The following is a 24935-nucleotide window of genomic DNA, read 5'->3' as shown; positions in this document are numbered from 1 at the left end:
CTCCTCATCAATCAGTAAATACTGTTATTTTGTTGATGTGTTCAGTGACTCGCAGTATCTATATATAAAAGCTTAGGGCAGAATTATTCCTATAGAAATGCTGTTTAAACAAATTTGCTTATGGTAATCAAGTTGTCCACTTGCAGTGTTAATTTGAGCTCTTGAGGTTTTTGAACTGCCACAGTGTGTAAGGACCGTCCCTGCCTGATCTCCTAATGCAAGTCCTCTGAGTGTGCATGTGCATGTGTGCTTGCTATGCACATTAGTGCTGCATGTGATGTTGTGCTGCTTTCTCTACTTTCACAGTGTGTAGTTATCGTCCCTCTCGCTCAAAGCAGTGGTTAACTGACATGAGATGTGGGGACTGTTATCCTCCCTGACCAATCAGACTTGGAGCAGGAGAGATTCACAGTCCACCTTATTTTAATTTGACCAACACAGATGGGATCCTTATAAGCAGTTGTCTCAAAACTATGTGTACAGAGTATCCAGAACTGCTTTAGTGAGCTACCTGGCAGCATGGAGCTTCATCTGGACTCGACTGTGCAGAGACGTGCAACTGAACTCAAACTCCAGCATGAAGTTGACCTGCAAACACAGAAGAGAACGGGCTGGTGAAGAGACAGGTTTCACCTGCAGTGAGTCAAGTATGAGTGGGCTCAGTCAAGTGGTGTGGAGCTGTTTCTTCTGAACTAATTCACCTTTGACTGGGAGCGAAACACTGGATAACTGACGTTACACGAGTGGCTGTTGGCGCCAAGCGCTGTGCACTCGATCTTAAAGTTGGCATCCTCCTACGACAAGAGAAAGAGAGAGGTTGTGTAAGGCAGAGTAAATGTGTGTGATTACTTAGAAGTGGTGCTGCATGTGTGTGTGTGTGTGTGAACGTTGACTACCCGAATGCTGAGGCTGGAGAAGTGCAGGTTGCGTGAGTAGTACAGCGTCAGGCTGGTGTTGTAGGCGTTTTCAAGTCTGTTCTGGAGCTGCACCTCCACCGCCAGACGCCTACGAGGGCTGCGGATCACATAAGGCTTCTGTCTGTGGAGCAAACGTGTTTAAAACTCACTGAAACCGAACACACTGAGAGAGAGCGAACTGAGAGACGTCTCAAATCTGTACCTTGTCCCAGAGATGTCCATATGAGCCTGCAGGGCCAGGTCTGTGGTACACACATCATCCTCACCACAGTCTTTGAAGAACGGGATCTGGAGAGGAACAAGTCCAAAGCGTTTAACGGAGGAAGGAGAAGGGAATTGTGATCCATTAAGATTATATTTTATAGATATTAATCCATCCATGATCTATACCGCTCATCCTTTTGAGTGTAGGGGGGAGCTAAAGACAATCGAAGGTGACATTGGGCGAGAGGTGGGGTACATCCTGGACAGCTTGCCAGAGTATCACAGGGCCAGAGATAAACAACCATTCACATTCACACCTATGGTCAATTTAGAGTTTCCAATTAGCCTAACCCCAGAAACCGTCTTCGGACTGTAGGAAAAATGCAGGGTACCCGGAGAAAACCGATGCAAACACTGGGAGAACATGCAACCTCCACACAGAAAGATTTCAAACCAGGAACATTCTTGCTGTGAGGAAACAGGGCCAAGTTGCCACCACATCACCATGCTGCCCCAAAATCTGTTAATGTCATGACTCAATATTTTGCCACTCACAAATTTCTTAACAGTGGTTGGCCAGCCTTCATCCAACACCGGACCACTCTCAGTGTTGTTGATCTTAAACCGCAGTGAGAAGCTGATTGGACGGATGTAATCTGCCGTGTCCTTAAACCAAAGACAGACACAAATGTCAGAGGTGAAAACACGAGTGTGTGTGTGTGTGTGTGTGTGTGTGTGTGTGTGCGCGCAGACACTCACATAAACGTGAAAGGGCAGGCTGTAGCAGAGAGTTTGTCCCGTGTGGACTCGGACTGCCAGCTGGGTTTGTCTGTGGGAGCTGTCATCAAACAGGGCTCGTGCAGACAACTTCCTGTCATCCAACATCGCCGACACCCACAGATCTGAGGAGAGAGCAGGTGATTAAGACATATGGTGAGCTCTGGTAAATTATACGAGTCCCTGGCCATTTTACAACACTTAATTTTACCTCCTCCAAGGAGAGGATGTTTGTTTGTTGGCAAAAACTATTGAAAGGATTTCCATGAAACTTAGTGGAAGGATGAGATATGGGCCTAGAAATAACATATTAAACTCTGGGATGGTTCTGGAGAGAGGGACAGAGGACATTTTTTATTATCTATTTCTTTAATGTTACATTTCTTTGTGATGGGAGGATCTGTCCGCCAAGGACAGACAGAGTGCTTTTCTAGTTTGTTATTAGAATCGGATGAGGCAGGCCTGTGAATTTTGGATTTATGAAACTACGAAGGGTTGTACCAAAGCTGTTGCTGTGTGGTCCAGGGGAGCGGGAGACAGCTGTGAAGCAGGCAGTCGCATCCAGACAGGCTGACTCTCTGCCCCCTCTCTGGCAGGTCTTCTGGATGACGTTGATGGAGTGCGGCAGGAAGGACAGACTCACGTTGATCTGGACTATGCTGCGAGAGCTGAGGGACAGTCATTAGAAAGGATTGAAACTTTTAGATTTTGTGAATCTACATGGAGACATATGTTTATTTTGTGGGGTTTACTTTTTAAATGTGGAATCTAGCTGAAGGTGTTGCGTTGTCTAGATTTATTATCTCCCTCTGCTTGCAGTCGTTAAAATAAAATCTGTCCTGACAATATTTATCTGTTCCCTTTGCCTTTCCTTCTCTGTTTACTCACCTAAGCAGCACAGCACTGCCCTGTGCTCCCACTGCCAAATCTATTAGCTCATCTCCATCCAAGTCCAACCGAGCACTCACACTGCGGCCAAAGTACTGCATGGAGGAGGAGAGCGATGACCCTGCGATACGCTGTAGGGACAGGAGCCAGGAAGGGAAATTAGCTGATGATTCTGACAGGTTGTAATAACCTTGTACCTGTACGTAAAGGGGAGGTACCTGTTTATAATTGTGGTTGATGTAAATACCATCTCCATGGTAGACATAGATGGCACCCCTGTGCTCGTCCTCCAGTGGGGCTCCCACCAGCAGGTCGGTGAAGCCGTCGTGGTTGAGGTCAGGGGCGGCTGCCAGTGCATAACCAAATCTTGCGTCCTGGGACTTGTCCTCTGGCTTCAGAGTCCCGTTAGAAACAAACACCTCCTCCTGAGGGACAAGAAAGAAGAAGGAGAGAAGGTGGATACGTTACAGGTGATACAGACTTCGATGTTTTCATTGTCAGTGTTTATTATGGTGAGATTTTGATAAATGTTGCATGTTCTCATGACTGTCCGATCATCCTTATAGAGAAGATGTCTCACCCCACTGAGGCTGTAGATGTACACTCTCCCAGCCTCCTTGTTTCCTGAGCCGAGGTACATCGGAGCAGCAACCAGGAGGACGTCAGTGATGCCGTCCTGGTCGATATCCATCCCACACACCTCACTGCCATAGTAAGACCCAATCTACACACACGAAACATGGTATTTCAGTTTACGGCCAATAGGTGGAGTCCTTGCTTTAATCTCTAGCTATTGAGATTCCTGCTGTTCTGTTGTGTAAAGTGACTGACAGAAATGAGAAGAGGTCCAGGTAGATAGTTTTACCTGTTCTCCATTGAGGGCCTGTACGATGTTGACGTCGCCGTCATCACTGAGCTCAAACAGGATGACTTTGCCTTTGTGTTTGAAGCGAGGAGCTCCGGCTACATACAGCCTCCTCCAGTCACCAACTATCACAGATGACACAGTGTAACCTGAAAACACATTTAAACACACATCATCACACACTGCTGCTCAATCCAATCTCAAGCAGACTCATATAGTCTCATTTAACACATGTACTACATATATTATATTATTATTACTATATGAATAATTTGCAAATTTCACTGCTGACATTAAAATAACTTTTAATTGAACTTGCTTCAGATAAGTAATGTTTCACATCATTTTCATTTTATTTGCTGTCCATGTTTGTATTGTGTTCTGTGTTAATGCAGTCTACTACAGTGGTGTGTTTATGGGCATGTGGAAAGCTCCGACATTTGTGATTTGAGAGTAGGCTGGAGAACAGGAGTGCATTCACGAGTTATGTTTTCAGAAACGTTGAAAGACAAACAAGGATCAAACTCTGAGGTTTTGAAAAGGATTATGTGGATTTTGGAGCTTACCGCGAAGAAAGAAGTTTCTGTTCCCCACACAGTTGAAGCTGGTTCACTGGAGCACCAGACACCCAGGAGCCCCAGAAAACCCCAGGACCACTGTTTGGCAATTATTTAGCGGTAATTTACTTAACTGAATATTTGGAACAAATTTGGCCAAAATTTTGTTTTACATCTTGTAATATTAGGTTTATATAATTATATTCAAACATATTATAACAAAACTAAATAAGGGTAAAGGCGAGAGAACAGTTTCTGAATTGGGGCCCATGGCTTAGTTTTTCCCTGGAGTGGTCTGTCTGGTTCCAGAAACCCCACCTACATCTTTAATTTGTAGCTTTTTTATCCACTTTTTATCCACTTATCATTAACTTTGTGATTGATTCTATATTTATTCTTATATATTCTTATCCCTAATTCAGCTCCCTTGTATCTATGTCCGTTGTTCCTGTGCATATTATTTTTCTAAAAGCTGTTCCAAAATGAGTTGCCCCCAGTGGGATGAATAAAGTTGTTTGAATTGAATTAGTAGTGATGTAGAATGAATAGGAATAAAAAAACAGATGCTAAAATAAAGTAAAAACAAAATGGCAGCTTGATTGATTATCAGGCTACTCGAGCTTCCCAACCACACATGAATGCACCATACTTGAAGTCCCTCCATACAATATTACAATAACAGTGGGATAGTAACACACTAACACATTAAGTTTGATCCTTTACACGCTCTACTCAATGGTCTGTTATGTCAGTACCTAAATAAGCAGCATGATTCTTCAGCTCCAGTGGAAACTCGCTCTCGAAGGCCTCTCTGGGCGGCATGATGCGTCCGTTGGTACCCTCCTTTAAAACGCCCCCGTCCCAATCATAGGCGCCGACCATCCCAAACAAAATACCATCCTAAAGAACACAGAGCAGTGCATGGTTGAGAAACAAATAAAACATATTTAGTTTTTGATTCTAATTTCAAGTGCTGTGCCTTTTCAATATTGCTTTTAATTCGGCTTGAATCTGTTTTATAGTTAATGCCTATCATCATTTAACTTTGTCTTTTTTTTACTTATCCATTATGCCTTATAATGAAATGGTCTTTTCTACAAATTCTTAACTTTTATGTTTAATTTGCTGTATGAATAGATCTGACTTGACTTGACTTCTCACACTGATGAGAGAGTTCAGGTTGGACTTACATCCAGTGTGTGTGTGGAGAAGCCGATCTGAGACATCTCCATGTGGAACGAGCTCTCGTTGTAGCCCAGTGTCCCTGCAGGTGGACAGAGACAACCATCGTCATGTTTCTTTAGAAATCTCCTCCCTTCCTTCCTCACCCACTCGGCGTCTAATCTCTTGGCATCATCAACACTCTCACTCACCCTGAAGACCACAGGGGGCAGAAGAGCCTCGCCCTTTCCTCACCTCCTGTCCTTTCCTCACCTCCGGTCCTTTCCTCTCTGGTTTCCTTCAACATTTGAAGGTGGCATCACCTTTCATCAGTCTTCCTCTCCTCTCCCCTCAGCTATTGTGATAGCTGTCCACTACCTCCACCTTCTTTTCCCTTTCTTGCTTTTTCTGCAGAACTGCTGTTTATTTTTTATTTCTCCACTTCTGACTCACATTCTTGTACTTCTCATTTCTCACACAGACTCTTCCCACTTTAGTCCCAGTGTTTGTTTCCTCTGAGTTGACAAAATCCATCCGATTAAAACTGAAGTCGAACTGGGAAAATTATGGGTTAAACTATATTTTATACCCTGAGAACATAAACCATTAACTTAATAACTTATGAACATACAGTCACTATCATTTTCTATATATAAATCCAATATTTTATAGATCAGTAGAACAACATAGCAAACTAAAGTTTTTATATGACTTAAATATTTCGAGCTGATTAATGTAGATCATCATTTTCTGTTATTGTCCCTGCTAATCATGAGTCAATAGAAAAAGTGGGACAGGACTACTTTCTTGTTTTAAACAGTGCATCATTCTATCCTCCCTGCCTCTTTCCCTGCATCACGCACCTTCCAAGGTAAAGATTCGGTCTCCCAGAGCGTCCACAATGTCATTGAGCGCAGCTTCATCTGTCACATTGAAAAAGTATTTGTCGTCAGGGTCGCTGGCGATGTACTTGATCTCCTTAATGAACGTCTCAGGGTCCTGCTGCCGGCGGATATAATGACCCAAAACCTGCAGACCAACGTGGGAGAAAAAGAGAGAGAAAGATTGTTAGAGAAAACACAATAGATGAATAAGCAGAAAAAACAAGTTCAATAAAACATGGAGGGATTAAGCTGGAAACAGAAAAGGCATTGAAAGTGAGCAAAACCGAGCCTAAACTAATAAGTGGGCATGTATCAGATATATTATTTTTCATGGTTTGAGAGGAACTGAAACCATGAGAAGTGATGATGGATTGTTTTGAAGAGAGACAGACAGATAGCATGAAGGGGATGAGAGGAACGACAGCATTCCCAGAATAAGTAAACTGGAACTGCAGGATCCAACTCTCTAACATGAAAAATAAACAGAGTTCATAGCTGTTTCCCTGCCAGTGTAATTTACCAGTAATTAAGCAACAGTAAAAGGCAACACACTGACTGGAAAACACAAGACAGGAGGAAATGGCAGCCACTAGAGATTTGTAAATGAGGTGCACAGGCCCAGCTCAGGGGGTGAAAAGATGACGGATGCACAAGATATATTGTAGCAGCATTAGCTTAATGCCTGAAGTATAAATGAGAAAAATTCCATAAGAGAAACCAAACCCAAGAATCTCCCCCCGTGACTCCAGCTGCCAAGCAAACTAAGGAAATCCTCTGTTTTCAAAGGGCACGGGATGGAGGGGGGGCAGCAGTGTGTAAGGCGAAGAGAGTCGACACATAAATATGTACATTAACATCTTATAGAGGCCGAGAAATTCCACTCAGGCTGCCAACGACTTCTGGTTTTTAAAGTTATGAACAGAGAAGAAGAAAGAAGGAGCAGTCTTATTTAAATGTAAAGCACATTTCCAGATTTCGAGGATTTTGCCAACATGTTTGTTTTCAAGTATGTGAATGAAAGTGCCCATGCTCACTTTACATGGTTCTGCACGAGCTGCTCCCCTCAAACACACAATTCACAGCCCCTGACCTGCACTGATGTATAAAACACAGTCTGCATTGCCCACGCTCATGTTTGGAAAGCTCAGCCCTCCCTAGTGAGCCATTTTCACTGCACACACACACTTAACGTACACACACACGTAAAGTACACACACACAGGGGCAGCAGCAACATTAAAACGTGGCTGCAGCTACACGTAGCACTTACCTGTCATCACTTGGACTTTTTGGAGCCAATAGTTTACCCATAAAAAGCACCTCATTCTCTGGTTGTCATCATTCACTTTTGTTTGTTTCCTTCGTCTTTAAAAGCTGCTTATGTCATTTTCATTGAACCAGTCCCTTTAGTTTCTGTCTGTTTCCTGTTTCTCATGCCGAGCTGCTGTCGACCTATAGCATGAAGGTTGTGTTCAGGTAGTCAGTCTCCAACCAGCCCACAGTGATAAAACCATTACAGCATGTTTTAACACGGTGAAGCTTTATCCTCTCCATGTTTCTGCCTGATGGTCGGGATTCAGACCTCAGGGGAACACAACTTGTGTTTATTTTGAAAGAGTTAGTTGACCCCAAATATATAAAAACATTTTCTCCCCCTCACTCCCCTCTGTGAGGTCTGTGGATGATCCAGAGAAACAAGGACCGTATTAGTGGCTGCTGAATGTTTAGCTATGGTTTTGGCAATGTTGTACAGTACATTTATTTCCTATTCAGGATGAATAGTAATAACTTTAGTGATTCTCTGACTTTTCATGTAGCGCCACTATCGAGTCAAAATTTCTCTTTGACTAAAATTTGGTTGGAAATATTAGCTGGTTAACATTATATCTTTATTAACAGAATGTCATTATGAGGAGGTACAACCCATAGACTTTAAATAAAAATGGATGACATGACAGCTCCCCAAAAGTGAAACCAAAGCATCTTGATCGCCACCTGGTGGCTGGCTGCAGTGTAAGTCATAAGTCCCACAATGTCCATATTTATGGATGGGTCAGGACCATAATAAAAAGTAAAAGTAAACATCAAATAGTTTGTTCTCAAAGATGGTTTCTGTCACTTTAACTACTTCTTATCACACTGATATTTGAACCAAGGCAGGAACAGATCCTAATTGTATCCCAACGTGTCCTCCTGTGGCAGTTTGAGAAGCAAGTTCAGGAAGACAGAGTCGATTTTTAAACGGGAGCTCAGTCTGATCAAACTTAATAATACGTCTGCACAGGACTCAAACACAGACCTGCCACTGAGCCTCTCCACCCATATATCAACAGATATATCTGATCTTCATCTACACATAGTTCTATGGTGGCACCTTGCCACTCCTCCTCAGTGTTGGCTCACGTTCTCCTCTGTGGTTCTTGTGGAGTCTGAAGGTTCCCCAGTGTCTCTTGTGGGACAGGGAGGGGTCTGTAACCAGTCCTGCCGCTAGACTCTGTCCGGTCCTCTGATTCTAAAACCATACCACAGCTCAGTGTTTCTGTGTGTTGAGGGGGTCGGGTGGGGCTGCAAAGGAAGAGTTTTTGTTCTGACTTGTCTATTTTAGTTGACTCAAGCGGTTCATTTGGTAATGTTATTTTTGGGGGAGTGGTGGCAGCATTGTGTGGTTGCCCGAAGGAGCACAGCTTGTGGTCAGTGTACGACTTTCACGCAATGTGTGTGGAATGTCACAGATGCACTACACACCCCATTGATAATGTAGGTTAAGTGTGTTTGGTACACTAGATTTACCAGTGAGGGAAGAGAGAAGTCCTGAATCAACATTTTGAGCATCATTAAACTGTAGGACTCTCAAATAAAACCCAGAAATTGTGATTGTGTTAGGACAGCAGCTCCGAGATGACCCATCACAACTGTACTCACAGCGATGGCGTATCTTGTGATGTTTCTCTTCTCGCACTCTATCAGAGCTTCTGGTAGCTCCTCACCGTCATGCGACTCTCCGTCCGTCACTACGATCATCACCTTGGTGGCTCCATCCCTCGCACCACGTTCCAAACTGAACGCCTCTGTGCTACAAAGACAGAAAAAGATATGAGGGATTTGAGAGAAAAAAGTCAAAATGGAAGTAAAGAATAAAGTTAAAAAGTTAAAGGAGCGAAGGGGCCAGAGGGAGAGAGAGGACACCAGGGAGTATCCACTTACTTAGTTTCTTAACTTTTCAAATAAACTTCCTTTATATGATAACATACAATTCAAAGTGCTTCTCTGAGAAAATTAATAGCTAGTGAAGGAGTGAGACATTGGCTTTAAGTCCCTTCCCACCAAGTATGATATAAATGGTCCACAACTATATTAGTCATAGTTGACACACATACATTTACTGCCAGTTGACTCAAATTGGTCATTGCACGTAGCGTGCATGTGTCACTGCACACAGCAACCGCATCTGTGCATTCCCATCTGGTTGTGCCATGTTACAGAGAGGAAGCCTAAAATGACAAACACACACGGACAGACCCAGGCCGCACCCTGTTTGTCTGCAGGAAACCTGTTCTCAGCAGGACCTGCTTCAAGTGTTGAATAGGGTTGGTGAGCCTCAAGCCATCCCACACAATCACACACACACACACACACACACACACACACACACACACACACACACACACACACACACACACACACACAACTCACTGAAATCTTGAGAGTCGTCACTGCTAGTGAACTCAGTCATTTTCAGGCCTAACTCCAGCCCTGGCCTAAATATAACATTGTGGTCAGCCGCAAGAAACTCAGAGTTAAAAACAACTGTTTCCCCTATGCAGTCTGCAAATTACATAGGGTGCAGAGAAGGAGAGGAAAGGAGAAAAAAGAAGAAAGTAGTGGAAGTAAAGGAGAGGGACAGATAGATATGAGTAAAACACTGGGAAACATGATGAAAGAAACTATAAACCTGGAACAAATGAAAAGATTGTTAGAGAAGAGGGAGATAAAACGGAAAAAGAAAGAAAGAGAAGAAGTAAAATCTTGTGCTTGGGAACCTATTTAAAAGAGCAAAAAGATAATAGTCTTAAAAGACATAAAAGACAGTAAAATGAAACCAAACATTAAAACTAAAAATACAAATCCTGCTCTGATGTGGTATTAAGATTGTTTAATTGTGCAATTAAATTAATTTGGTAGGAGACAGAGAGACACAAAAGAAGGGAGCAGGAAGGAAAGAGAAGGATGAATTACAAGACAAGACAGACGGAAACAGATTAAGAAAGGAAACAGAAAAACAGAAACATTAGAATGAAAGAAACCAAAAAATGGGAAAGAGGAGAGGGGAGATGAAAGAGGAGAGAAAGTGAGCAGAGCTAATTGGGAAGACTGGTTGCATTTACGAGCCATTTTATGAAGTCGCAGTAGTTTGATAATGACACAGCGCAGCGGTCAGCATGTGTACTTTTATGCGTATGTGTGTGGCTGACTGAGAGTGTCTCAGACGGGTGGAGCAATATAAAAATCAGTGCTTAATTCAGTTGTAGACGGTTATTTGATGTTTGTGTATCAGTCTGTCATCGACAATCTACAATCCACAGTCCATTACTGTTAACACGTCAACATTATATCATAGCCTGGTGCCCTCACAACATCGGGTCACAACATACATGCTATTTTTGGTAAATGTATGGTTCAATGTACGGAGTTGTAAAGTACATGTGGAGTGTGTGGTGTTCTATAAAGCAACAGGTTCACTCAAGTCTAGATTTCTACATACAAATCCAAGTCCGTTACTCGAACGTGGTTTTCTTTTTAAAGCCGAGACCAAGTTCCTTCAAAGCAAAGGCTAAAAACTAAAGGAATAGTTTGAAAATATGGAAAATACATTTATTTTATGTAGAATAAGGCCACGGTCACACATAGAAGAATGTGAAGCGAACATTGAGGGTCAAAGTTCACCAAAGTTAAACTCCACCCTGCCATTTGCTTCGCCACAGGAAGCAAATGTTTTATTCCTGTATGTGTGGCCGTGCCCGGTCTCAGGTCTGAAAAGATAAGAAGCAACAACCAGCAGCCTTTAGCTTAGCTTAGCATGAAGATATGACACAGCTCTAGAGTAATGAAATCCATCAACCAGCACAGTGAAACCTAATAGTTTCACATCTCATGTTATATTTGTGTGATTTGTTCTAAACTGAACTTAAAAAACAACCTGCTGCAGTGTCACTGGGGATTATGTGGGCCAGACTTTTTCTTGGCTGTGAAAAGCAGCTCCTTGAATTCTTCTCTGGTTAGCAGAGAATCTCAAGATATGACAAAACCTCAGGAATGTTTAACAACCAAAAAACAACATGGTAATTAGTGAACTTTGGAGGTGATGGTGGGCAGATGCCGTTTACTGTGGACAGACAGTGACTCTGGAAAGATTATGACTCGCCTCATGCTTCCAGTTTGTACCATGGAAGCTAAGCCAAGCGAACTGGGAACTGGCTGTAGCCTCATGTTTACCTTATTGAGTAGTATCTACCTCTCAAACAGAGAGTAAGTAAGAATATTTAATTATATGATATATAATATAATATATAATTATTTATCTTTAGTGCAGATTCTGTCAGGCTGTAGGTTTCAGCAAGTTCAATTTAAGACTTTTTGAGGCCCCAATGAATGAAATTTTAAGACCTATGACAAGATGTATAAAACCTATGGCAGATGTGAATAATTGTAGATGAGGTAAAGAAGCCGAGTAGACAATAACCCTTGAAATACCATTTTACAAAATACAGACAGAGCCAAGTCGAGTGTACAGCTACAAAATTGTAGGTTATTAGTTATCAGTCCCATCTTAGTCCTATTTGTAATTTAAAAAATATATATATTTTAATAGATACTACCCCACAACAAGAAAATAAAAACCCATAAATAGCATTACATTCAATTAAGACCCACCAAAGGTATTTAAGATGTAGTACATAATATTTTAATATATTTAAGACTTTTTAAGGCCTAAAATTCTGATTATTGAAATATTAGACTTGTTTCTTTGACTTTTTCAGACCCTGTAGAAACACTGATCTTTCTCTCTGTGTCTGTTTGAATTCAGTTTGGATAATACTCTGCTATTTAGTTGAGGGTCAGGACCTGCACTTTTGATATTAATTTTTTTTTTCTGTCAAAGGTCACAGCATGGGATCACATTTTGTACATTTGTATTATTATAGAGAGCACGATTGGTTGAAAAACATCAACCATCAACCAAAATATCTCCCTGAGCCTTGGCAAATCCTGGCAATAACTCTTTTAAGATGTTTCCCCAATCATCATAAATCTTAAAACCTCCAAAGAGAGAGGTGAGAGGAGAGCAGTTTGCATGTTCTCTGTTCTTTTAAGGCCTATTTTAGCCAAGTGCTCAGATTTAGAGTTAAGTTTATAATAAGGACAAGGTTAGGGGTAAAGGTTAAAAGTCAAACATGCTGTTAAAGTTGAGGTTAAGGGGCCAAGGAACAAATGTAGTTGATGCCTTTGTAGATGTAGAAATTTGAACTATATGCGTGTGTGCACTGTATATGTCTGTGTGTGTATTTTTACAGCTGTAGGAGCACGACTTGGCCGGCCAGGCTGGGTCAGGCCGTGCCACACCTGCAGCCGCGCTGAGCCAGCAGTCAGTCAGGCCAGCTCAGCTAATCACACTGTTTTTTTTACCCCGTCACTTTCCTTGCCCACTGCAAACCCTGCTATCTGTCCATCAGTGTATGTGTGTGTGTGTGTGTGTGTGTGTGTGTGAGAGAGAGAGAGGTGATGCATGTGTTTACATAAGTCTTGACATAAATTGGTATATTTTGAAATGACCTAATATCAAATCAATCTTAAATTATTTCAACAATTGCAACCTGGGCTTGTTTTCTCTACCCTGGTGCACACAGTTTCATGTGCAGAGCTAATGCAGTGTTTTCACCATCTGTCAATGAGGTTATGACAGTGAGCGACAGAGAATGGACAGTGTGTGGTTGTTGTCTGATTTTCCCGTCACTTGTGTTTACAGGCCACAGTTTTACAGTTTTACTGGCTCCATTTTCCAGTCACTGCTTTTCAACTACTTTTTAAATGTTTCTCCTAAACCCCTTCAACTGTTACCTTTAAATGCACCAGAAAACAGGAACTCCCCAATTACCTGTGTGCGTGCGTGTGTGTGTGTATATGCGGGAATAGAACACCTCTCCAAGACACACATCTCAAAATGGACATCAGGCCACACATCAGGTCTGGGTGTGGTGCTCTATGTGGGTATGAATTTAATAAGGCAGGAATTTTATTTTGAAAAGAAACGAAATATTTTAAGACTTAGAGGTTGTTGCTGACCCTCAACCTACAAAACTGTTTCCTTAGACTTGGATTACAAACTTAAACACCTCAAACTCACTGTATTTCTATGAAGAAAAGCCATGAAGGTGATGACAGACCAGGCAACAGTACAGGAGTGATGAAGAGGAGTGAATTTAAACTAAAAAATATAAAGATTCTCTACTTAAGCAAAGTCCGCAGTAAATACATCTCTATTACAAATTAAAGGCCTGCATTTTTTATTTTCTTAAAGAAAGGGACAGAAAGATTTGTATCGTTATGCAGAAAATATTTGAATACTTCCTTTTAGCTCTACTTTGGTCTCCACCAGCTTCTGCCAGAAATATCAGGTTCTTCAGATGCTAAATGCTTCTCTATAATTACTAACTTTGTGTTTGGTTCATTGCAAGCAAACTGTGGTGAACTTGTCAACAGCTTCTAACCAGAGAGCTGGAGGTTCGATCCTATTCCACGTGCTGATTTATTCTGGGGCAAGATACTGAACGGCTCTGCCGCTAGTATGTGACTGATGAAGATGCGCTGTATGAATGTGTGTGAATGGGTGGATGGCAAAAATGTACTGTAAAGGGCACTTTAGTGGTCATAGAAAAGCTGCTGTATAAATACAAACCATTTACCTGCACCATAGATGGAAGTGTGTCTTCATGAGAGCAGTGAGGATTTATCATAGTATAAGTTTGTTACTACAAGCAACACCTTTCATACTACAGGCTGTCATTTTATCCACTGTCAAAAAATACTGATAGGAGCAGAATGAATTCCCCCGGGATGTTTAGTCTAATCCTTCAGATAACTTGGTAAACCATTAACCTAAAGCAGCCTGGTGGGACCTTACTGGAGCGTATCATCAGAAAGAAGATCAGACTGGAAGAAAACAGACCTGGTTGTCTTTATAATTACAAATTATATAGCGAGTGATATATTTGGAGAAAACTCCCCTAAGAATGCCAAACACAAAAATCTACCACCAAAATCTGAACAGCCAGACTTTTTCCAGAGAGCATGCCAAATCTACGGTATGTTTTAACACAAGAGGGATCAGCCAGTTAGAGCGAGGTAACAGTGATTGACAGGCCTACCAGGCCATGTGGATGGCGTATGCCGTGCGTGTCTCTCGTCCCTCCTGTCGGCTGATGTTCTTGGCAGCCTCCACCACCTCATGTGTGGTCTGGTAGTCCTTCAGAGACCACTCGTGGACTGCTACCTCGCCATACTGCAGTATACCGACCTGAATGTGAGCACACATACACACACAGAAGCATTTCAACAATTCCACATGTTCCTGGTTGCGCTGGCACATATTTGTGGGGAACAACATCTGATATATATTGTGTTTCTGGGGTGAACTATCTCTTTAAGTGCCGATGTTGTTCTTAAAGCAAACAGTGCACTCTGGGAATTTTTGAATTCATTCAAAAACCAGAGGTATTTCCTCTTCACCTCACGTTGCCTGCTACTCCTTACCCCCCACCCTCCCTTTTCAAAACCCAAACCCCTTCTCACCTCTCGCTCCTCTTGTTGTTTAGCTCAGAATAATGTCCCCAGATCCCACACTTGCCAGCTTCCATTCCTCCTCAACCTCAAGTTAGCTCGGCTCACGTCCCTTTACATTACTACCGCAATTCATTCTGGACAAATTTGCCAAACCGGTTCTTTAAATGTGTCATTCGATGCATGTTTTCACTCAAGGGACTCTGCCTGTCTTACTGCTCTGGGCAGCAGCTAAGGGGTTCCAGAGATTTAAGCGGGAGACAAACTCAAATTCAAAAACCACAAGTTTCCATTACTGATGTAAATAATCTTTATAGGCAGTGAAAACACACACATGATTTGAGCTTTTACCTGCATCTGGTCTGAGCTGATGTGGAATTTGCTGAGGATGTTGCTGAGGAAGTTCTGGACCTCGTACCAGGGATAGATACTGTTGGAGCCGTCCAGCACAATCACGATGTCCATGTATGTGGAGCACCCTGCCAGATGTAGGAGATTAAAAATATTCAGTTTGGTTGAAGCAGGCCAGTGCAGCATGTTTCTCTTCCTCAGTGTGTGTGTGCATGTGTGTGCGTGTGTGTGTGGTTACTTTGTGCTGTTGGAGCGATGGTCTCTCTTGGTTCTAGGTCATCGCTAACCGAGGCACAGATGCCAGTGCTGAACATAGACGTACCACACTCCTGTGACCACAGTGGTGCACATGCCTGCCAATAACACACACACACACACACACACACACACACACAGGGACAGCATCTGTTTTACAGGTGAAGCAATTACAGGAGCGTTCACAGTCAATTTCAACAGTTTATATTCCTAAATATTTGTTTTCCACTCTTGAGATGTGTAGGTGTTTTTTAGTTGACAAGGATTTAAACACGTAGACAAATGTCGCCGGGTGTCCCGAGTATAAACACTAAATGAGGGCAGACGGGGGAACAAAAAGAAAACAAGTTATACGAGGGGATAAGTCATGGAAAAACTACAATGGTGTGGTTTGGAGGTTATAAAATGAGGGATAGGCAGAGAGAAAGAGAGACTATTGTTGACATGTTGGCAGTCACTGTTGTCATGAGTGGTTTAACAGAGTTGGAACACCAGACCAGTAAGGCAATTTAAATCTGATTGTGTTAAATGTAGGGGGTGAGCGTAGGGTGGGGGGTATCACATTTCAGATATTTCTGTCTTCAAAGCGTGCCGTTTATTTGGCTTTCATACTCAGAGGGAGAAAAGGAGGGAGAGTGTGGCGAGTGGGAGATAAAAGAGAAATGCATGCATACAGCCGGGAGACAAAAGAGGTTGACGAAAGTGGGGTGAAACGGGGTAGAGTGAGAGAAAGAGAAACATCCTGGTATTGCTTGCCCTGTCATTATGGACGCGTTTCTCCTCAGGCGCACAGACAGGCAGGGACGAAAGAAGAAGGGATGGAGAGAGGGATGAGAGAAAAGTAAGGCGGAGGGAGACGGAGGAGAGAGAGAGGTGCTATGGCTTTTGGTAGGTCTGTCATTAACAAAGGCCCGGAGACGCATTCCGATCCTGTTATAGACCTGACCACTGGGGTTAGGATACGCACACGCACACTCACACATACAGTGGGCTATGCTGGCTAGCATGAACTGTGCAGAAAAAACTGGCAGTCACCAAAACACAAAGCACGTTTGCCTAACACACACATATATGGACACATACTCTAACACAGTAACTCTCAAACACACACACACACACACACACACACACACACACACACACACACACACACACACACACACACACACACACACACACACACACACACACACACACACACACAAAGTGTTTTTGTATGGAAGCCAGAAGCCTCAGAACTGGAGAAATCAGGATTGGAGAGCAACAAAAAGACTTGAGATGTGAAACTCAGACACAAGTTAGAATAAAGTTTTAAAACTGTGAAGTTCGGTGTCAGATGACATTTTCATAATCTTGTGCACATAAGATATTAACTTGTTCACACAAGATAAATAAATTATGTCAAGACTTAATAATAATAATAATAATTGAAGGTTGTTGTTTTTTGTGTGGTGGGGGATCAGTGAACTGCACATGTTGGCATCTTGAGTCCAATACAAAAATATATGATTCATTCAAATTCTGTCAAACAAACAACCTGCTCTCACCACATCCCGTCCTGCTCCCACAAATGACCTCACTGCCCACGTAGCAAAAGTTTAAAAACAGCCTCATCTCTCAGTGTTTAGACTACGTACCAGGAAGCCGTCAGGTGAGTCTGCAGTGAGGGTCATTCCCAGGTGAGAGTTCCTCAGGTTTTTAGAAACGTTCTGGAGAGCAGTCTCACCTGAGATACATAGACAGATCAGTTTTATGATGAGGCAACATATGCATTTAAACCTGATGAGGATTTCAGCTGATTCTTTTCTCACCTAGATTCACTTTGCTGCAGTTTGAGTTCTTCTCCTCCCCCACGATGCATTTATACACGTCTCCTTTCCTGTTGTTGGGCGGCCCGTCCCAGGGAGCACCAACCAGCATTCTTCAACATAATGACAGTTATTATGTTGACATTAACGCATCACTGTGCATCTTCTTTGTGTACAAACCATGCTGGTTTAATTATTCATTTCTCTTTGTGTATCTTTAACTGCCTCTTACACTCTCACACACTTACGATTTCTCTCCATCCGACTCATGCTGTAAAACAGAGAAGCCAAACAGAGCGTCCTCTGGACCGGTGAAGATGCGCGGATTCTTTACGTCTATGTTGAAACACTGACACAACTCTGGAAGACAAAAAATATGTTAGAACAAATATATATAGAAGAATATTCACTGATTTATAAGAATTAGGGTTAACTCTTCATTTGATGAAATGCTGCATCCACAGAAAACATTGAATCTTTCAGTCAGAGTAAACATGAAGGAAAAGTTGGAGCTAAAACAGAATATAGATGTGCTACTGGCAGAATGTGGAATTCAATTTTACCACATTAAATCCACTTCTCAGTGATTCAAATGGTAAAACTGGAAGTTTAAGGAAAATTTGGACATACTGGGGAATTCACTGTCCTGTTTTTACTTTTTCTTTTTGTGAGTAAAACTTCAATATGTTAAATATAAGATTGCAGTCACCAGCTGGTGAACTTTATTCAACAGAAATACTGGGAACAAGGAAACAGCTTCATTTTCTTTGTCTAAAGATACTAAACACTGCCTTAAACACATCACAGATTAACACTTTATATCAAATGTATTTGATACGTACAAAATCTGTGTTAGATTATCTTTTTAAAAACTAAAATATTATTGTGCAAATAGTAATGGTAATACTCTCCTCGTCTGTCTCTTTGGAAGAAAAAGTGATTGAGCATATTTCCCCAAAACGTCTGCTTTCAATGGATTAGGAATACAAGTTGACAGAGACAATAATATACTAATATGATAATATAAGTGTAGCTTGCTCTTATTCGCTTTTCCAGGATTACCAACCCCAGCTTAAAAACATGCAAAGAAATGTGAGCTTCAAACTCTACACTATACTGTAGCTAGAATATTATTCTGCCTCATAGCCCTGGAGAGAAAAGAAGGAGGGGTGTTGAGAATATGGATAAACAGAGTGACCAAAGGTAACCTGTGAGGAAAAAGGGAGTTCAGTCTGAGGGGAGAGAAGAGGCAAGGCAGAGAAGGGTGTGGGTTAGAAAATACATGGAGTATAGTAAGACCCCTGTTATGACACACAAGTCTGCCCTTCATACATATAGGGAGAGAGAGAGAGAGGTGAGGAGGACAGAGAGAGCAGCGTGATGGTTGTCAGACAGTTCACTGATCACTGTGTAAACTGAAGCACGAAAACAAACTCCGACTGACAAAATGGTTATTTTCTCAGAGGCTTTAGGAAAACTGTAAATTCTGTTTACCAAAACCAGAACAAACGACACAAAGGTGCAGGTACAAGATTGAAATGTTTCCTGTTTGTATAATCAGAGTCAAAGTGAGTGAATGAATTGATTGATATTCATTAAAATGAGATTAAGAAAGAACTCTTTACCATAAAATATAGAAAGAAAAAAAGCTACATTTGCTTGAAAATCCTGTGCACCCAAGAATTACATTTTCCGGTAACATTACACAAGTTGCACAACTCTTCTCCAAAGTATCATGTCTAATTAACTGAATGTCGAAGGCGGCCTTGTCTTCATCTGGCTGTCAGCAGTTGTTTGAGACCAGTCCCTCTCCTTCGCTTGTGATACTCATGTCAAGGCTGTTTGTTGATGTGTGTTTAACATTATATCTTCATCTAAGATCAGGGGGAATTCATTCTTCAAGCAGAATCCTCAGTGCTGCTCAGATTATGTCAAAGCTTCCTGGGAGAGCTGAGCCCTTTTTACCGGAAGTGATGGTAAAACAATTTGCTATAAATGTTCGATTCCTTCACATAAATCAAGTCTCAGAGACAGTTTGCAGCTCCTGACAGTTGGTATGTAACACATATCACTTATGTATCTACTCTGTGTCATTTGAAGCCTTGAAGAGCAGGCCGTGCTGGATGTGTTTTCTTAGGAAGGAACTTTTTGAATAAATTTAACTTGACGTGTAATTTAGCAGCATCTGAGGCTACAGTAACTCTCATACTGTACATAACTCTGTGATTGCACCAGTCCAGGACGGGGCCAGAATATTGCTGCTGTGATTCTACACCAGTTACTCAAACACACTTGTGTACAGATACTTCCCCACAAATAACACACACAGACAGTTGCCTTGGTCAGGCCAATCAGAGGGGGATTCCGCTCGGTTTTGAGAGAGAAACTGGATACGCTTACTGTTTCTCTTCCGTTGCTGATTCTGCATTCACTTACTATAGTTTTAACAACCTGTAACTGCTCACTTTTCCTTCTCTCACAGATGTTTTTCATGTATTTTCAGTTTCTGCTTCTTCTTGTGCAAAGAATTGGGTTGATGGTTGATGACACTAGCAGCATTGCTTTCAGGATGATGATTGTGCTGTTAGTCAATCCACAACAGTGGTCTTCACTGAACCATCTCAACAACTGCCATGCAATTTTGTACCGATGATCATGTTCCCTTGTCTTCTGTTGTCCCAGATCAAACATGGCTGCTGTGCACTCACTGCAAATGACAATCGCAACATGTGACCACAACTGTCATCCCCCTAAAATATCTGTCAGCTGCTTTATTTACTAGACTTAAAAATATATCTCTTACACATGGAACATGGGAATTACACTACCAACAGTGGCAATGATGCTTCCTCTGTTATCATTTTCACAAATTTGAAAAGTCATTAATTCCTTTACGTAATCAATATGGCCAATGATTTTCAGTAGATGGCGCTGTGAGTAGCATGAGCTTTTTTGAAGAATACAGAGGATCCATAGAGATCCAGATTGGTAGCAACACCATCTACAAGAAGCCACGCATTCAAAAAACCACCAAACAAACTGGGAGTCAACAGCGACCACCGATGGTGAGAAGCTTCCAGAGTTTTAGACTCAGCTTTTTTACTTTTCTGACCCATCTGAGTATTTACAGTTCAGGGCCATACTCAAAATATCAAGCGTGAGTATAGAAGAACGCAAATTCAGCAACAGTCTCACAGAGCTGTTAGGATGGCTGTGTTCTCCAGTTTCTTGTATATCTGTGTAAGCTCTCAATATTTTGATGTCCAAACCTTCATTGACATTCGGCCATCTTTCTGATTCTACACAGATGTTTAATACACTTCGGTGATGGGAACATGCGTAGGCAAGGACAGAGTAGCTCTTTAACACTAAATCTTCTATATTCATGGACAGAAGGAATAAAAATCATTTTGTCCCAACTTGCACGGAAAAGTTATTCTCTCATTCTCTACCCCCTCTTCTTACAGACGACGTAGTAACATGTTTTCTGTCTTTATTGTGGGATCACTCACTCGCTCCAATTCCAAATTTCCTTTCCACAACAAACCAGACCTCTGATAACAACCCCCCTGCCAATGATTCTCTCCTTCATCCTCCTTGTTCACGCATGCTCTCATAAACCATAAATTGCCCCCCCTCCCTTTTTTTTTTAACCCTCTCTCCTATAATATACAGAAACATACACTCGTCTGTACCCCTACCACAAGGCCCCTCAGACCTCCACAAAACAGCACCATCATCCCTCTGTTTTTCCCTTTCCCGTCCCGCCCTCTCTCATCAGGGGTTTACATATATGACACTGTACCACAGGCTGTCTGACCACTCATTGCCATGACAACTGGCGACAAACATCTATCAAGCCAAACTGAGTCCAGATTCTCTCAACCACATGTTTGGCCCGGGGCTCTCCTGGTGTAAGTGTAGGTGTAGTATAGTGTGTGCATATTTGAATGTATTGCACATGTAGAGGAAGAGAAACTGAACTTGTATCATCAATGTTTTTGATTCTATAACAACACTTGAAACAAATACATTGATACGTTTACAAGGACACCTATAATGTGGCTATTGACCTTATTCTGAACAAGACATTACTCTGATTATAATGTTTACATGAGTTGCTAATGGAATTTCCCATTCATATTCCTGTTTACATGTTACAGAGCAACAACACGTCAACATTATGTCCACTATGTTTAGTTAAATAGTTTAAACCCTGATGCTAATATTTGCCTTTTTTGACTGTTTTCTTTCTAATTTAGCTAAAAAAAAATCTCTCTTATATTGTTGGAACCCAATGCATGTGTTGTCAAGCAGGTGGTAACTGTGACAACCTGTTGATGTCTCTTTATAGATAGATAACCCTAACCCATAGCAATTTCCTTGTTTCGATTGGTGCTTATTTCAAGTGTGACCTTATTAAGGTTGAGGTGATCAGAAAAAGCTGTTTACACAGAAATTTGTCTTAAACGGGTTAATATCAGAATATTTGTGTTCATGCAAACATGTCTATTACTTGTTTTAATTGGATTAACATATCAAAATTCCCCCTCCTTCTGGTCCTGCTCTCAGTTTCTTTAATTCACGTCTCTGACTTATAGCACCTCTGTGAAATGTCCTGCATGAGATGTTTGCCAAACTACAGTATCTGTTTCTATCATCTTCACTGAACTGAACTGTGTTTCCCAAACACCACCCCCCACCTCATTTCTCCATCATTCACAGATTTTCTCTCCATTATCTCGATCGGGTTCTGTTCTCATGGCTGTCACCGTCTCATGGGGGAGTGGGGGTGGACGAAGAGGAGGATTACAGGAATGCACGTGAGCGATAGGAGAATAACAAAAAACACCAGAAGATAGCTGAGAGAATAATAGCAAGAATTTATGAATCACCGGTGAAACTGAGTTAGACACACACACACACACACATACACACACACACACACCTGTGTTTGACATCTTAGTAAAGCATAACAGAGTGTAACAGACATGAGGTGCCTGCTGCCTGCATCAGGGAGCCCTGCTGAAACCATTAACGTCACACACACACTCACTCACCTACATGCTCCTGTATGCAGTATAAAACATCTCACGCACACACACACACACACACACTAAAATCAAATTGGCTAAAACACAAATTAGACCATATGGGTTAAATGGTGAAACAAATCAAGGAAATTACCCTGAACATGCTTGAATTAAACAGATAATGTGTATGTGTGTGTAAAGTTAGAATAACATCAATGCTTTGTGTTTATTCCTCAGCTTCTGAATGAGAAGCATTTTGCACATAGCATGACAACTGACGCTTTAGTATAAATGTTAAATGCTGGCACACATGCCAACATCTCCATTTATAGATCGACTCTAGACACTGTGTGTGTGATTCACAGCAGATATGAGCTCAACATGCCTTGCACAACTTAATTTCTCAGCCTATTGAACTCATGTTGGCCTAATGGCTGCATGCTATGATGGAGCAGTTAAACCGCTGCTTATCAGCTGCAGAAACACTTAGGTATTGCTCGACAACAATGGTCTTTTTCTTCTGCTTCTTCATGGTGAGCAGGAATGGTTCCATGAAGTGTGGGAGGCGGCTCTGCCACAGCGATATGACCAACGCAGGGGAGCCGTTGTTCATGCTTCATGGAGAAAACACTTGTGGGACAGACGCCTTATTAGGGGGAACTTTAGACATCAAGTCCAAGAGATGGAAATGGCTGATACTGCCCAGGAGGTCGTGTTACACAGCTGCCAGGGTCAGAGGGTGTCAACTGTAAGAGGAGATGAACCAGTAACCTTTTGGCAGAGGATACATACAAATATCTCTGATGGCTCCAAACATCTCCTGGTTGCTGAAGGCTTCCATCGAGAAGGAAATATCCTCCTCAGCGCTGGAAGATTTACTGAAGCATCAGACTTTGAACCAGGAACCATCACTCTGTTGGACCCATGCACAACTTCCTATACCTTTGATGTGTTTGGCAAATGGAGTGTGGCCATATATTTTAATACGACTGCTTCAGCCCCTCACATGCACACAATCATGTTAGGAATGTCTCCACGGTCAGTCGTTTACTGCCACACAGAATCAAGCTCTGAGAGGGTGAGACTCCATGTTTCACACATGTTGTCTGTTAAAGGGAGAGAAGTTGAGGAAGTTAATGACCCTATCGCCCAGTTAGACAGAGCTGGAGGACGGGACAGCCCATGGGCAGAGAAGAGGCATCAATCATGGATAGAATGAGTTTACATAAGGAGCTTTAAGAAAGGTGAATGGATTATTAGACTTCCCCGCAAATTCAAATAATCGTATCTAAAAAACGAGGGGGAATAACAAAATTGCAGTTGTTTTTTGAAACAATTGTGAAAATCATTACTTAAGAAAAACTGAACTTAGAATGATTCTTACCTTTAAGGAGGAGGATGAACTCCAGGCACAACAGGTATTTACGCAACTCCATTTATGAAACAGGTTGTAAAACAAGTCACTCTCTTGTACTTTTCTCTTTTTTCTCTGTTCACAATGTGGTCTCCCCTGACCTAGAAATAATGTACATTGGCCTCTACCTCACACACACATACACACACTCACAGCCCCACACACACTCATTCACACACGCACACTTTTTCAGCTCTCTCTTTCCCCCAGAGATGCGTAAAATCCAGTCAAACGGTGCTGCAGTGGCATGTCTGCTGCGCGTACATGCGTAAAGTTCCTTTCAGGGGTAACCAGAGAAGCTAGTTGTTATAAATCAAGATTGAATAATCCCATTCAAAGGGAAGAATTCTTGTTCGTGCTTTTTGCGTTTTTGCGCTCGTTCAGGTCCCTGCTGGAGTAATTGAGAGACACCACGGAGGGAAGGTGGTCTGGGTGGATGAGGATCAAGGCGAAATCTTAATTGACACCTCAGTGACCCATGGTTTGGAGCGTGAAAATCGGTGCACCTGTCCCATCCAACAAGAGGCCGCAGTTCCGAGTCATTAAAGCATCACTAATGTGGAGCAGCTTCCCAAACAGTCCATCAGAAGCGCGCCTTTCTCCCTCCGGACCCCTGCGCGCGTCCCTGGAGCTCAAACTCTCCTGTGGACGCGGGCTCCGTTCGTCAAGCGCAAAGTTTGAGGTTCCTCTGATAACTTCGCATCCATGCTCAAGTCCTCTTCTCCTAAAGTAACAAAACAAGAAAACTCTCTTGTTGTTTGTTCCTCCTCTGCGTCTCTGTCGATGTAAATATGCGGCTCCACTATAACGGAATTATCTCCCTTTGAAATGAAAGAGCGCATTTATCCTGAGAGCTGCCCTCCCTCCAACAGACCTCCTCCATCCACTGAGCTGCTGCTTCACACTGACAAACCCCAAACACACGTCCCTCTCTTTCAAACACACAGCCTCTCTCTCCTCTCCAAACCTTTCAGGTGGCACACAGCT

At 42.1% G+C, this 24935-nt stretch overlaps 1 protein-coding gene across 1 annotated transcript in view; it reads right to left on the bottom strand.

Annotated features, from left to right (window-relative positions):
* The window catches only part of itga10 (integrin, alpha 10), a 27014-nt gene extending 2079 nt beyond the window's left edge, over positions 1–24935 (bottom strand). Inside the window, exons 1-22 of the mRNA XM_069537612.1 lie at positions 23919–24935; positions 17750–17861; positions 17505–17614; positions 17331–17419; positions 15677–15791; positions 15439–15566; positions 14676–14824; positions 9175–9325; positions 6233–6398; positions 5399–5472; positions 4964–5108; positions 3652–3800; positions 3367–3510; positions 3005–3211; positions 2787–2917; positions 2400–2566; positions 1881–2023; positions 1677–1787; positions 1120–1205; positions 897–1038; positions 702–794; positions 512–588 (exon numbers count right to left, since the gene is read on the bottom strand). Of these exons, the coding sequence (XP_069393713.1) occupies positions 512–588; positions 702–794; positions 897–1038; positions 1120–1205; positions 1677–1787; positions 1881–2023; positions 2400–2566; positions 2787–2917; positions 3005–3211; positions 3367–3510; positions 3652–3800; positions 4964–5108; positions 5399–5472; positions 6233–6398; positions 9175–9325; positions 14676–14824; positions 15439–15566; positions 15677–15791; positions 17331–17419; positions 17505–17614; positions 17750–17861; positions 23919–23970 (2741 nt within the window). The 5' untranslated portion in view covers positions 23971–24935. The remainder of the gene's footprint in view (positions 1–511; positions 589–701; positions 795–896; positions 1039–1119; positions 1206–1676; positions 1788–1880; positions 2024–2399; positions 2567–2786; positions 2918–3004; positions 3212–3366; positions 3511–3651; positions 3801–4963; positions 5109–5398; positions 5473–6232; positions 6399–9174; positions 9326–14675; positions 14825–15438; positions 15567–15676; positions 15792–17330; positions 17420–17504; positions 17615–17749; positions 17862–23918) is intronic.

This window comes from Paralichthys olivaceus, chromosome 13 (genome assembly GCF_024713975.1).
Source record: "Paralichthys olivaceus isolate ysfri-2021 chromosome 13, ASM2471397v2, whole genome shotgun sequence".
Taxonomy (NCBI): domain Eukaryota; kingdom Metazoa; phylum Chordata; class Actinopteri; order Pleuronectiformes; family Paralichthyidae; genus Paralichthys; species Paralichthys olivaceus.
The sequence above is the reverse complement of the archived record's forward strand: the minus strand, read 5'-3'. Positions and strand labels throughout refer to the sequence as shown.